This window comes from Drosophila navojoa, chromosome 6 (assembly GCF_054131105.1).
Source record: "Drosophila navojoa isolate 15081-1374.11 chromosome 6, UAZ_NAV_1.0, whole genome shotgun sequence".
Classification (NCBI taxonomy): domain Eukaryota; kingdom Metazoa; phylum Arthropoda; class Insecta; order Diptera; family Drosophilidae; genus Drosophila; species Drosophila navojoa.
In genome coordinates this window covers 1,128,782-1,143,083 of record NC_142894.1, presented here as the reverse complement: position 1 = coordinate 1,143,083, position 14,302 = coordinate 1,128,782, and the positions used below count along the sequence as shown (strand labels likewise).

The window sequence follows — 14,302 nt, the reverse complement described above, 5'->3', positions numbered from 1 at the left end:
GACAATCAGAACGAAGAGAAGAGTGCAGATTCGTAGTCAAAAGATGTCGAGGAATTGACCGACAACGTAAAGAAGTACTTCACATTAATATCTTCCAGGCCGCTTCACCTAGCATTTCAGTATTAAATATTACGCTCATTCCAAAGTGGTCATTGGTACATTGGACAAGGAATGCCTGCACTGCCATGCCCTTAAATTTAAAAATGAGCCGATCGGGATGTTTTGCTCATCAGGAAAAGTAAAACGCCCAGTAATTGAAACACTGCCGGGACCATTTCTCGGCTTCCTTATTGGTACTGAACCAGATTCTTCGCTGTTCTTACAGTCAATTCGAAAAGGCAATTCATGTTTTTAAATGAGATCGCTTGGAGGAACGGAAATATTGTTGTTAAAAATGCTGCTGCCAATTGTCAACCATTTAATTCCATATTCAAAATCAAAGACCAAGTTTACTACATCCCCACACACCTATATTAATTTTGTTATTTTGTATTTAAGTACATAATATTCTCTAGCAATAATGGATATAGCAAAATAACATTTGTCGGGTCAGCTAGTATATGTATATATATATATGTATATGCCAGAAACATATATACATACATACATACATTTTAATAAAACTGTAACACGCCTTTTTCCCATTTTAAATGGGCTCAGGGTATAAAAACCACTGCGACTACTAAATCCATTGCTGGAACAAGTTCTTACATTATTTTTGTAATATACTTTTATATATACTTTTACAGTTTGTACTAAGTTAATTTAGGCATTGCAACTACTACAGCATTTGTACAGGCTTCTTCTTTCTTGATGCGTCTGGCAGCACTCAGGGCTGCCATATCGCTCAAGCTATGTATGTGGAGGAGACAACCCTTGCAAAAGAATGCGCCTCTATCTTTGTTTTGGTGGTTGATTTAAGCAAAGCTGCGCAGTTGTCGCCAAAAGGGATTGTGAATACAAATAGCAAGATTAAATATATTGAATAAAATTTTTGCAATAGAAGCTCGAATCAATTTGTTGTCGTTCACTTAAAATTGTTCTCAGTGTTTAAATTTTAAAATGTTGTGGTCTTGGCATTAAAGGAAAGCTAAATAAATATATTTGGAGATTCTATGTATGGTTGGAAAAAATTATAAATAAGAATTTCCATGGCTTCTAGGGAAGGGTTTCAGCTCGCAAAATAAGTAAGTGCTTTAGTTAAGGAACATTATCCACCAGGGAAGAATTCGGCGCCCTAATACCATGAGAAATAGGAATGGATTAAAGTACTGATAAATGTGGATATTTTAAGGTGCACAGCATATTCACAAACTGCTCTTTATTTGTTAAAAAGTCGGTGACGAAAATTTCTACAAATTTTTTAACTGTTATTTTGTATACTTGTACTAAGTGAAAATGGAAAATCAGAAAAGTCGGTAACAGGCAGAGGGAATCATCGCCGACCCCATATATATTCTTGATCAGGGCGACGAGCTGAATTCATATGGCCGTCCGTCCGTATGAACGCCTAGATCTCCGAGAATATAAGAGCTAGAGAGCTGAAATTATGCATGTAATTATGCATGTGAGTACCATACGCAGTACGAGTTTATATTTTTCAATAACTTATCAAGAATAATTGATAAATTGGATTTTCAGACTAATTTAAACAATTTTAGAGTTGAAGACCTTAGACTCACTGTGTATATACATTTAATGGTTACGATTTTGTAATTTACAGATTTTGGATACCACGCCCCTTTCTCCCCCAATCATATTTCAAGTACTAGAGACTTGTGCTCGGAATAAATATGTTTACATTTGAGTATTATGGTTACGTTCTAAAAGTTTCATGAAGATAGTCCTACTACTAAAAAAATTATTTAATAAGTAAAATGTCATCCTAGTATTATCCACACTGTCGCAGCTAACTGCTCAGTTAGCAGAGCGTGTGCGCAGGATGATAAGAATATCAGCTTGCGGAAGATAGGGTACCTCCGAGCAGTTTAGACTAGAGCATTCTTGTTAATTCAAAATGGGGCTCTCTATGGGCTGAGTCAAACTGAATAACTTTAAGTGAATAAAACTTAATAAGCATTTGAACGTGACTTAGGCTTTGAACACGGATATAGGCTATGTATTAATGGCTTTGAAGAAATATAATAATATAATTTACTTAGAACAAATACATAGAAACAAACTCGATTCTGATTTTCCATATTTAAAATATCTATCTATCTATGCCGTACTCAGATGACGAGGCCACAACAATTCGCTAATTTTTTTAAAAATTTGCAGAAAAGTGAATACCAGAGTTTTTCGATTACTTTAATATTGAGGTTCAGGTTCCACTTGTCGGCGTCGTCATGGATTCTTTTCCAAAAAGCATTGATTTTTGTGCATCAGTGCTAAAGAATAACTGTTAGTGGGTAGAGATGTTCCAGTGAGATAGATATGCTCTATCATAAAAAAGAATTGTTATTTCAATAATAACTATGCCTTCTTCTCCCTACACTGTCTATTTGTGGTGTGTGCTAATAAACTAAACTGTCCCTGTGACTGGTCTCTAGCTCGGTAATATTGATAACCTACTAACATTGTGAGAGCTTCTCGTTTTCCAATTTTCAATGGGTTCTGTGCATTCAATTTTCAGATCTCTTACTTATTCTTATAAAAACAAGTAAGACGGCTCTACTCGAGACTGCTCGACTAGGAGATACCCTGAACCCTCCAATCTGATATTCTAATCATTTTGTACATCTTTGATGCACATATACATACATACATACACATGCATCCGTATGCACGTATAAAAACGCGCTCTGCTAACTGCACAGTAAGCAGCGAGTGCGGTTAGGCTTCGCTTCAGTGCACTGCAGTGTGGGCAATATTATACGAATTTATTTGTTAAATAATTAAATTTATAGATGTACAACGTAATCATAATGTTCAAATGTACGTGCATTCCTAAGCACAAGTCTCTAGTACTTGAAATGCGTTTTCTACAAATTAGGTACACAGTAAATCTGAAGATTCGGGGTCTAATAGTGTTCAAATGAGGCTGAAAAAACGAAATCAAATTTTCGATTATTCTCGATAAAAATAAGATTAACTCGTACTGCGTATGGTATACACGAGTATGCATGCCGAATTTCAGCTCTCTAGCTTTTGTATTTTCTGAGATCGACGCACTCATACAGGCAGACGGAGACACGGACAGACGGACAGGGCTATATCGACTCAGCTCGTCGTCCTGATCAAGAATATATATAATTTATTGTGCCTGCGATGATTCCTTCTGCCCGTTACATACTTTTTCACATTTTCAATGGGTCCGGGGTATAATTAAGGAACCTTGGGTTAAGGGACGTTCATCTGAATTGTTTCCGAATTGAACTATAAACTAAGTAAGTGTGAAAGCCATATATGTATTTCTTTCCTTTGACCTCTCAGCTACTCAAAGGCCCATCTTACAAAGCTTAGACATTTTGGTGAAGCATTACACGGAGGATGGCGACTTCATATGGAAACAATTTGAATAAGTTCAAGCCGATACTCTTTTTCATATTGCATTTAAATATTAGTATTCAGCGAGTCAGCGCATCTTCATTTCTTATTATCAATGGTAATGACATCATTGGTTTACTTATTTAATTAAATAAATTATTATTTATTAAATAAATCATCCTCTATTGTCTAGACTTGGCCAATGTAAATCGACCTTACTTTGACGATATAAGCCCAAGGAATATTTCAGCGGTTGTCGATGAAACTGCAATCTTAAGATGCCGGGTTAAAAATAAAGGAAATCGAACTGTACGTAGCTTTATATTACAAACTTGGAATACAGAATTGTAGATAATTTAAATACATTAATATATGAATTTATATTATATTCATTTAAAAATTTATATGAAGGTTTCATGGATGCGTAAGCGAGATCTTCACATTTTAACAACGAACATTTACACGTACACTGGGGATCAAAGGTTCTCTGTTATACATACGCCAAATAGTGACGACTGGGACTTAAAGATTGATTATGCCCAAACTCGTGACAGTGGGATATATGAGTGTCAAGTAAATACAGAGCCTAAGATCAATTTGGCAATTACTTTGGAGGTCACAGGTAGGGTTTATATTTATGCTGCATATATTAATAACTAATTTCTCGTCATTTCCCATTCAACGATTTTATATTCTTCGTTTTCGTCTATATCGTTCTCATTCGCCCTGGAATTTGTAATCTTTTGCGCAAATTCTATCATTATGTTTTCTTTGCCTTTCTACATTTTTCCGTTCCTCTTTTTTGTTACATTATCATCATTTATTGCTTTTCTCCCGTCATTCAATTTCTTTTCCGTTATTTTTCATAATTTCTATATTTTTATAATTTTCCTAAATGTCAACGGAACTACAGCTGAATATGATGTGAGAAATAGGAATTCAGAAAAACAATACTATAATTCTAAAGGTTTGTATTTTTCCAAATAACTCTAATTTTTCTTTTATACATAAGTGTAAAGATGATCTTATAAGATAGATATATCAAAATCAATTTGATTAGCCATATACTAAAAAGAATGAATGAGTAACATTATCGTCTCAGTGAAATCAGCTTTAATATCTTTATAAAACAAAATATAGACAAGAAACAAGTAAGAACGTTGCAGTCGGGCGTTACCGACTGCGGAATACTCATTCAGGCTTTCTCGACTTCCCACGCCCTTACTGGGCGTAGACGCTTCATTTTTGGCCATCTCATAGAACAAGCTAACGGTAACCTAAATTCAAAATTTGAATTCTTCCGCTAAAAACAATTATTTTTGGGACATAGAGCAGATTACTAGTAACCTAACCATCCAAATTTCTAGCTCTTAAGCTGTAGGAGATATAAACTTTTGCGATTTGCCATGCCTCCTTCGAGCGGAGATAAATCCATCATAGCTCGTTGGATTTCAGGTCTTTGGCATCAATAGTGCCTAAAATATAGCAGAATTTAAAAAATCACTATATCTTCAGGTCCGATTTGCCACGCCCTAGTACGCGTAGATATAAAATTTTTCCACCCATCTTTAAAGAATTTCAGCATTCTACATTTACAACTTTGGGAGATACAGTATTATCCGATTTGCCAAGCCCCCAATAGGCGGAGATACATATATCCGCCATAGTGATCTTGGGTGTTCGACGCGGATCTACACACGAAATTCCATCTTTCTAGCTCTTTAACTAACATGATTTCCGACATATCGGAAAATGCATTTTCCGATTTGCCACTCCCCTAACACTTTATAAATCCGAGATATACACGAGTATATGTTCCAAATTTCAAGTCTCTAGCTTCAATAGCGCCAAAATAGACTGCGTTCATACGGACAGACCGACAGACAAGAAGACGGACATTGCAATAACCAATAATATAAGTAAGAACGTTGCCATCGGACGTTACCCACTGCAGCGAAGTTTAGCTCTAATACTGTACGAAATTTCGTGTTTCTCGATTTGTCACTGCCCAAGTCAGTTCTTAGAACAAGCTGGGTGAGAAGCCCAAGTATGTATATATACCAAATTTGACGTATCTAGCATGGACACTATTGTCTAAAATATAGTAGAATTTAAGAAATAACTGTATATTCAGGTCCGATTTGCACTCACCTATTGGGCGTAGACATACATTTTTTATACCCTGAACCCATTGAAAATGGGAAATCGCTGCGCTGTAGCAGTGAATCTATTTCTATTTCCATTTCAAATTCGAACTGTGTGGTGGCGTCGTGGTAAAAGGCGTGGCGCTCGATTGGAAAGTCTCGGGTTCAAATCCAGGGCGTGTCGTAGTTTTTTTTTTAATTGTTTCAAAATTTTTATATATTTTATTAAATGAGTTTTCTATTTCATTTATATTTTTAAATACATCGAAATTTGTATTAGTTTGGTTCAGGGTAGTATCTAGTCGAGCGCCCTCGACTTGAGTTTTCTTACTTGTTTTTATTAATCTTCATTAACATTACCATACGTGCAAACTGTAAAACTCTTGGAGATACAAAAAAGTTTAACACTATATATCGGAGATATAGCGCCGAAAAATATTGCGCTTACGAACAGACAGAGGGACGGATGCGGATCTAGCGTCAATAGTGAATGAGTATAAATATGTTTGAATGCAATAATGGTGGAAGAATACACCTAAGCCTACAAATAAAATTTGGAGACTTATTAGACTATTATTTATATCTTTAATTTTATAGCATACAGGTGAAATAACATTAAAACAGCAATATATATGAATTTGTTTTTATAAACTCTATTTGCGTGTGCTGTACAGTTCCAAAGTTTGAAATTTTCAAGTCTCTTACATATACATATATGGTGGAATTGATGCATTTAAACATATATGGCTATACCGAGAATATATGTACATACATATGTACATTGTTGAAACCTGATTTGGTTTTAAGCCCCATTAAAACAATTACGGTATAAAAGCATATAAGTCTAAAATTAATAATTTTATAATTTATATTTATAACATATATTTATTTCCACAAAATTCGTTTATTTTTACAAATTTAAACAAAAAAGCGGCTCGAGCGAAAATTATAGGTTCGACAGAAATACATGTGAAACGAGATAGTACAATTGCTCTGGCATGCTCCGTCAATGTACATGCATCATCTGTATTGTGGTAAATCTGTCTCAGAGTGTAAGTACATATGTACATATGCAAGCTGAACTGGTGAACATTACAGGTATCATGGCTCAGCGATTGTCGACTTTGATTCGTTGCGCGGCGGAATTAGCTTGGAAACTGAAAAAACGGAGGCAGGTACAACGAGCCGGCTAATGTTGACCCGGGCTTCACTGAGAGACTCCGGAAACTATACGTGTGTACCCAATGCAGCCATACCGGCTTCTGTTCGGGTTCACGTCTTGACTGGTAAGCGAAACTTCTGGTCAATACACCCCTACTGAGTAGAATTCTCCGTCGTCTTTATGCTTACATATCTGGGCTTTTTTTCGAAGCTTGAGTTTAAACCAAGCCCCTTTAAAATACTAATAATATGAGTATGAAATTGGTTTTCCCGTCTACAGCTTTCCTGTCTTGCCTCTTGTAAATTTCAATATATGTATTTTTTTTATTTCTTCATAGGTGAACAACCAGCAGCAATGCAGACGAGTGTTGCGAGCATCTTAAATGCTTCCACTGCAATCATAATTACGTATTTTATCATATCAGAAGAATTGTTGTTGAACATTTTAAGCATTCTCCTCATACATCGAAGTTCAAGATGACTAACTTACAATATGTAGCCATAAACCCAAAAGAAGAAGAAGAAAACAAATCAAGCCAACTAAATTAATGTTATATACAAAATTTTTGGATTTAGTGAATGGATTTGTGTAATTTATGCGGTTCTCAGAAGGACATAAGTAGAATATGATATACGTATACATATATGTATACGTATCTTTGAGACATCAAACGAATCTAAGAAAGGACCCAATTATTCGATTCCTTGTGGGAAAGTGGTGCCGTCGCCTGAATCGCATGAAAAAAGAAGAAAACTTGGAAAGTGTTCATATTCGATTCGCTTAACTAAAGATTACGTCGTGGTGATTCCATTTAATACACATGGATTGGACAGGGCCTAGCACACAGTTTTCGTTACCGATGTATAAATTTCTTCTTTTCATATCCTAAGGCATGTGTAAGATTTTTAAGCTAGTATGCCCTCAAGAAACGCACATGCAGTTACATAAATTAGTATATTCAACTTAATTATAGTTTGCAAGCATATTCCAAGGGAACGAATATAAATGAAAGTACATTAATTATAATTCCTATAGTCTTATATATTAATAATAATAATAATAATAATAATAACAATAATAATAATAATAATAATAATAATAATAATAATAATAATAATAATAATAATAATAATAATAATAATAATAACAATAATAATTATAGTAATAATAATAATAAAGGATAATGAATGAATTGACAACTTACTCTCTCTCTCTCTCGTGTCCCGGTGTTCGTTGCCAAACTCCTTTGAAACGGTTTAACCGATTCTCATGAAATTTTGTGTGCAGGTCGGGTAGGTCTGAGAACCGACCAACGTCTACTTTTTATGGCCCTAAGCTTAAAGGGTGGGCCACCATTAATTATACCCTGAACCCATTGAAATTGGGAAATCAGGGTATAATGGTTTTGTTGAAATGTATGTAACAGGCAGAAGGAGGCGTGGCAGACCCCACAAGGTACATATATACATATATTCTTGATCAAGGCGACGAGCTGAGTCGATTTAGCCCTGTCCGTCTGTCTGTCTGTCCGTCCGTCAGTCCGTATGGTTGAACGCGTCGATTTTAGAAGATATAAGAGCTAGAGACTTCAACTTTTTTTTAAAATGTCCGTATATATCACGCGCATATCGAGTTTATCACTAAAAAACGATAACTCATTCCGATATTTTTTATCGATAAAACACCTTTTCGAAGATTACTTAAATAATTATATGGTGACAAAGTGTTCAATGTTCTCTTTAACGAAAATAGCGGAGGAGAGATGGCTCTCCTATTGCTGGTTGAAGGGTAGTTTGCTGTGTGGTAGGCGGAAGAAGTTTCGGCGCGAATCCGTCAAGTATACATATGCGTTTCACTGATTAGCAGGATGGCGAAGTTGCTGTGTGTTTCGAAATTTTGGCATCTTGAGCACTGGGTCCAGTATTGTTTTCTTTCTTCTTCTTCTTTAATCGTGATCCGTTGTCTATCTAGGTTATTGATGCTATACCTTTACACCTACTGGGTTAATTCTGCAAAGATCCTCAAAAGCAATAAAAAACAAGTAAGAAAGCTCTAGTCGAGACTGCTCGACTACGAGATCCCCTTAACCCTACAAGCAACTAATATTTCAATAATAGTTAACACACACACACGCACACGCACACGCACACACACACACGCATACAAACAAATACACGCACACACATACACATACAAATAAACACACGCATACCCGCACACTCACATATACAGGGGACTGCGCTTTGGTTGCGCTGCAGTGTTGGCAATATAATGAGAACTTATTTGTTGAATAATTTAATTTCTAGACGTACGATCGGAATGAAACTTTCAGAACGCAATCATAATGTTGAAATGTATGTGTATACATTTGCACAAGTCTGAAGTATTTGATATACGACTTTTACAAAGATGATGGTAAGGGGGTGGATTTAGGGGTGGGGGTAAATTTTAACAAAAACCGAAATTGTATAAAATGAATCTTAATATACATTTTAAATTTGGAGACTCTAGCTTGAAAGATGTAGTATTTAAGTGGTCTTCGATAAGGTTTTTTATCGATAAAAAAGTATCGGAATGAGTTATCGTTTTTTAGTGATAAACTCGATATGCGCGTGATATATACAGACATTTAAAAAAAAGTTGAAGTCTCTAGCTCTTACATCTTCTGAAATCGACGCGTTCAAACATACGGACAGACGAACGGACGGACGGACAGACGGACAGACAGACGGACAGGGCTAAATCGACTCAGCTCGTCGCCCTGATCAAGAATATATATACTTTGTGGGGTCTGCCACGCCTCCTTCTGCCTGTTACATACATTTCAACAAAACCATTATACCCTGATTTCCCATTTTCAATGGGTTCAGGGTATAACAAGTAAGAAAGCTCTAGTCGAGACTGCTCGACTACGAGATCCCCTGAACCCTTCGAGCAACTGATATTTCAATAATAATTCGCACATACACACGCACACACACACACACGCATATACAGGCGATTGCGCTTAGGTTGCACTGCAGTGTTGGCGATATTATGAGAACTTATTTGTGGAATAATTTAATTTCTAGACGTACGATCGTAATGAAACTTTCAGAACGTAATCATGATGTATATATGTATGTGTATACCGAAGCTCAAGTCTCTAGTATTTGATATACGACTTCTACAAAGATGAGGGTGAGGGGGTGGATATAAGGGCGGGGGGTAAATTTTAACAAAAACCGAAATTGTATAAAATACGTCTTAATATATATTTAAAATTTGGACACTCTAGCTATAATGATGTAGGAGATATAATTTTTTAACTGACTTTCGATAAGGTTTTTTATCGATAAAAAAATATCGGAATGAGTTATCCTTTTTTAGTGATCAACTCGATATGCGCGCGATATATACCGACATTTTAAAAAAAAGTTGAAGTCTCTAGCTTTTATATCTTCTGAGATCGACGCGTTCATACATACGGACAGACAGACGGACAGGGCCAAATCGACTCAGCTCGTCGTGCTGATCAAGAATATATATACTTTGTGGGGTCTGCCACGCCTCCTTCTGCCTGTTACATACATTTCAACAAAACCATTATACCCTGATTTCCCATTTTCAATGGGTTCAAGGTATAAAAACGCCTAGAATTTGCTCAGAAGCATGTAAACGAGCCAGTCTCATTTTGGGATTCAGTAATTTGGAGTGACGAATCCAAATTCAACATTTTTGGATCAGATGGGGCTCAAAAAGTATGGAGAAAACGCAATACTGCTCTTCAGCTAAAAAATTTAACTGCAACAGTGAAGGCGGGAGTTGGGAAACTGGTATTTATAGATACTAAAATGGATAAATATTACTATTTGAGAGTATTGAAAGATAATCTCAAGGAGAGCACGACTCAACTTCAGTTAGGTGACGGCCATTCTTATCTCGAGAGGGGGTGGCTTTCATTTAACACAAAGCAATTACATACTCCGCCACAGTCTCCAGACCTCAATCCGATTGAGCACAGTTGGAATTTACTAGATAAAAGGATCCGAAAATATAAAATATCCTCAAAAGATTCCCTAAAGTCAGTTTTGAGCCGAAAATCACACCAAGCCCTTAGTGCGAAGTATGCGTCGTATAAATATTAATACATATTTATACCCTGAACGCATTGAAAATGTGAAATCAGGGTATAATGGTTTTGTTAAAAGTATGTAACAGGCAGAAGGAGGCGTGGCAGACCCCACAAAGTATATATATTCTTGATCAGGGCGACGAGCTGAGTTGATTTAGCCCTGTCCGTCTGTCTGTCCGTCCGTCCGTCCGTATGTATGAACGCGTCGATTTCAGAAGGTATAAGAGCTAGAGACTTCAACTTTTTTTTTAAATGTCCGTATATATCACGCGCATATCGAGTTTATCACTAAAAAACGATAACTCATTCCGATACTTTTTTTATCGATAAAAAACCTTATCGAAGATCAGTTAAGAAATTATATCTCCTACATCTTTCAAGCTAGAGTCTCCAAATTTAAAATGTATATTAAGATACATTTTAGACAAATTCGGTTTTTGCTAAAATTTACCCCCCACCCCTAAATCCATCCCCTCACCCTCATCTTTGTAAAAGTCGTATATCAAATACTAGAGACTTGTCCTTCGGTATACACATACATTTAAACATTATAATTATGTTTTGAAAGTTTCATTACGATCGTACGTTGTTTGTATGTGTATGTGTGGGCGTGTATTTGTTTGTATGTGTGTGTGTGTGTGTGTGTGTACATGTTGGTGTGCTAATTATTATTGAAATATCAGTTCCTTGTAAGGTTCAGGGGATCTCGTAGTCGAGCAGTCTCGACTAGAGCTTTCTTACTTGTTATAGATAGTTTTATTTAAGTGTACCTAAACTTTTTATACCCTGAACCCATTGAAAATGGGAAATCCGGGTATATATCATATATATCAGGGTATAATCAGGGTATATGTCTTTGTGAAAAAGTTTGTAACAGATAGAAGGAATCATCGCAGACCCCATAAAGTATATATATTCTTGATCAGCACGACAAGCTGAGTCGATATAGCCTTGCGTACGTCCGTACGTCCGTCTGTCCGTATGAACGCCGAGATCTCAGAAGATATAAGAGCTAGAGAGAAATTTGGTGTGTATACTCGTGTATACCATACGCAGTACGAGTTTGCTTTATTTTTTTATTTAGACGTGGAGACTTCAGATTTACTGTGTATATACATATGATGAATACAAACACTTTGTAATCAATAGATTTTGGTTACCAAGCCCCCTTCGCCCCCAATTTGCACTTTCAAGTACTAGAGACTTATGATTTGGAATGTACACACATTTTGACCATATGATTACGCCCTGAAAATTTCATTAAGATTATATGTTTGCAAAAGAAGTTATTCACCAAGTAAATTCTCATAATATTGCCCACACTGCAGCGCAGCCCAAGCGCAGTCGCTGCTTACTCCGCAGTTAGCAGAGCGCGGGCGCGTGAGGGTGGATGCATATGTATGTATGTGTGCGTGCATAAAAGAAGTGCAGAATGATAAGAATATGGAGGGTTCAGAGTATCTCCTAGTCGAGTAGTCTCGACTAGAGCCTTCTTACTTGTTTGGCATGTTTTTCTTGTATTTTTACATATTACTTAGTCTAAGTCAAGTGTTATTTATTGAAATAAGTTAATGATAAAATTTTTATGTTGTCAAATATACATACATATAGAAGATCGCATTAACACTTTTGTTTATTTCGTTTCATATAACCACCTTTTAATACAGTTAAGTTGTAAAATCGCTGTGTACCTAAACTTTTTTGCCGACGATATACTTTATGGGGTCTCCGATGATTCCTTCTGTCCGTTACATACTTTTTCACAAAAACCATTATACCCTGATTTCCCATTTTCGATGGGTTCAGGAAATAATAATGAGTGGCTAGCAGAAAGAGCCATTTTAGCAACGAAAAATGTAGACGTTCATGGGTTAAATGTCAAGATACAATTGCTGCCAGCAGATTCAGTGTCATTAAAATATGTTGATACAATTTACGATCCTACCAAAGCTGTAACTCAGTAGAATTTTTTATAACGGCTCCGTTAAAAGTGTTCAACCGGTTATGTTGACGAATATTCGATGTCTTGGTTGGTCCCCATACAAACTATTATTATTATTATACCCTGAACCCATTGAAAATGGGAAATCAGGGTATAATGTTTTTGTGTAAAAGTATGTAACAGGCAGAAGGAATCATCGCAGACCCCACAAAGTATATATATTCTTGATCAGCACGATGAGCTGAGTCGATATAGCCCTGTCCGTCTGTCCGTCCGTCCGTCCGTCCGTCCGTCCGACTGTCCGTATGAACGCCGAGATCTCAGAAGATATAAGAGCTAGAGAGCTGAAATTTTTTGTGCATACTCGTGTATATCATACGCAGTTCGAGACTGCTTTATTTTTTCGATAACTCATCCGATAACTGTTTTATCGAGAATAATCGAAAAATTGATTTTGTTTTTTGAGCCTCATTGGAATACTATTAGACATAGAGACTTCAGATTTACTGTGTATATATATATGATGAATACAAACATTTTGTAATCAACAGATTTTGGATACCACACCCCCTCCGCCCCCAATTTGCAAAAAACGTATTTCAAGTACTAGAGACTTGTGCTTTAGAATGTACACACATTTTGACCATATGATTACGCTCTGAAAATTTCATTAAGATTGCATGTCTACAAAAAAAGTTATTTATCAAATAAATTCTCATACTATTGCCCACACTGCAGCGCAGCCCAAGCGCAGTCGCTGCTTACTGCGCAGTTAGCAGAGCGCGGGCGCGTGAGGGTGGATGCATGTGTATGTATGTGTGCATGCATAAAAGAAGTGCAGAATGATAAGAATATCAGCTTGGAGGGTTCAGGGTATCTCCTAGTCGAGCAGTCTCGACTAGAGTCTTCTTACTTGTTTTTATTATATTTATATATATATATTTTGGATTATATATATATATATATATATATATATATATATATATATATATATATATATATATATATATATATATATATATATATATATATATATATATATATATATATATATATATATGTATATATGAGTATACACATATGTTGGGCATTGTTTAGATTTTACGTCTGATTCCCTTAACCCAAATTTTTCATACATCTTTTATTTTAATCCATACAATCTTGGATTCTTACGTTCTTAATTGTTTTATTTATAAGAAGTGTCAGCTGAGACCATTAAACTAATTGGTAAACATTACAGACATACATACGTACATATATAGGTATATATATATACATATATATTGGCATAACACTTGACAGCTTATAGAATCTTTGCTTGGTGACCAACCGTCCATAGTTTTCATAATTTTTTTTTCCGATATATTATTGCTTGGAACTGGATACCAACTGCTGTCGTTTATAAAGTGGCTTAGCCCTCGCTGTTGGAATTGAAGCTTTCGTTGTGTGGG

At 35.8% G+C, this 14,302-nt stretch overlaps 1 protein-coding gene across 1 annotated transcript; it reads left to right on the top strand.

Moving 5' to 3' along the window:
- The first annotated feature begins 1,168 nt into the window (after positions 1-1,168).
- dpr7 (defective proboscis extension response 7) lies at positions 1,169-7,321 on the top strand. Its single transcript, XM_089262894.1, has 8 exons — positions 1,169-1,187; positions 3,436-3,607; positions 3,683-3,798; positions 3,901-4,111; positions 4,403-4,456; positions 6,565-6,667; positions 6,732-6,919; positions 7,133-7,321. The coding sequence occupies exons 2-8, from the start codon at positions 3,493-3,495 to the stop codon at positions 7,273-7,275; spliced, it is 930 nt and encodes a 309-aa protein (XP_089119020.1). The 5' UTR covers positions 1,169-1,187; positions 3,436-3,492; the 3' UTR covers positions 7,276-7,321.
- The last annotated feature ends 6,981 nt before the right edge of the window (positions 7,322-14,302 follow it).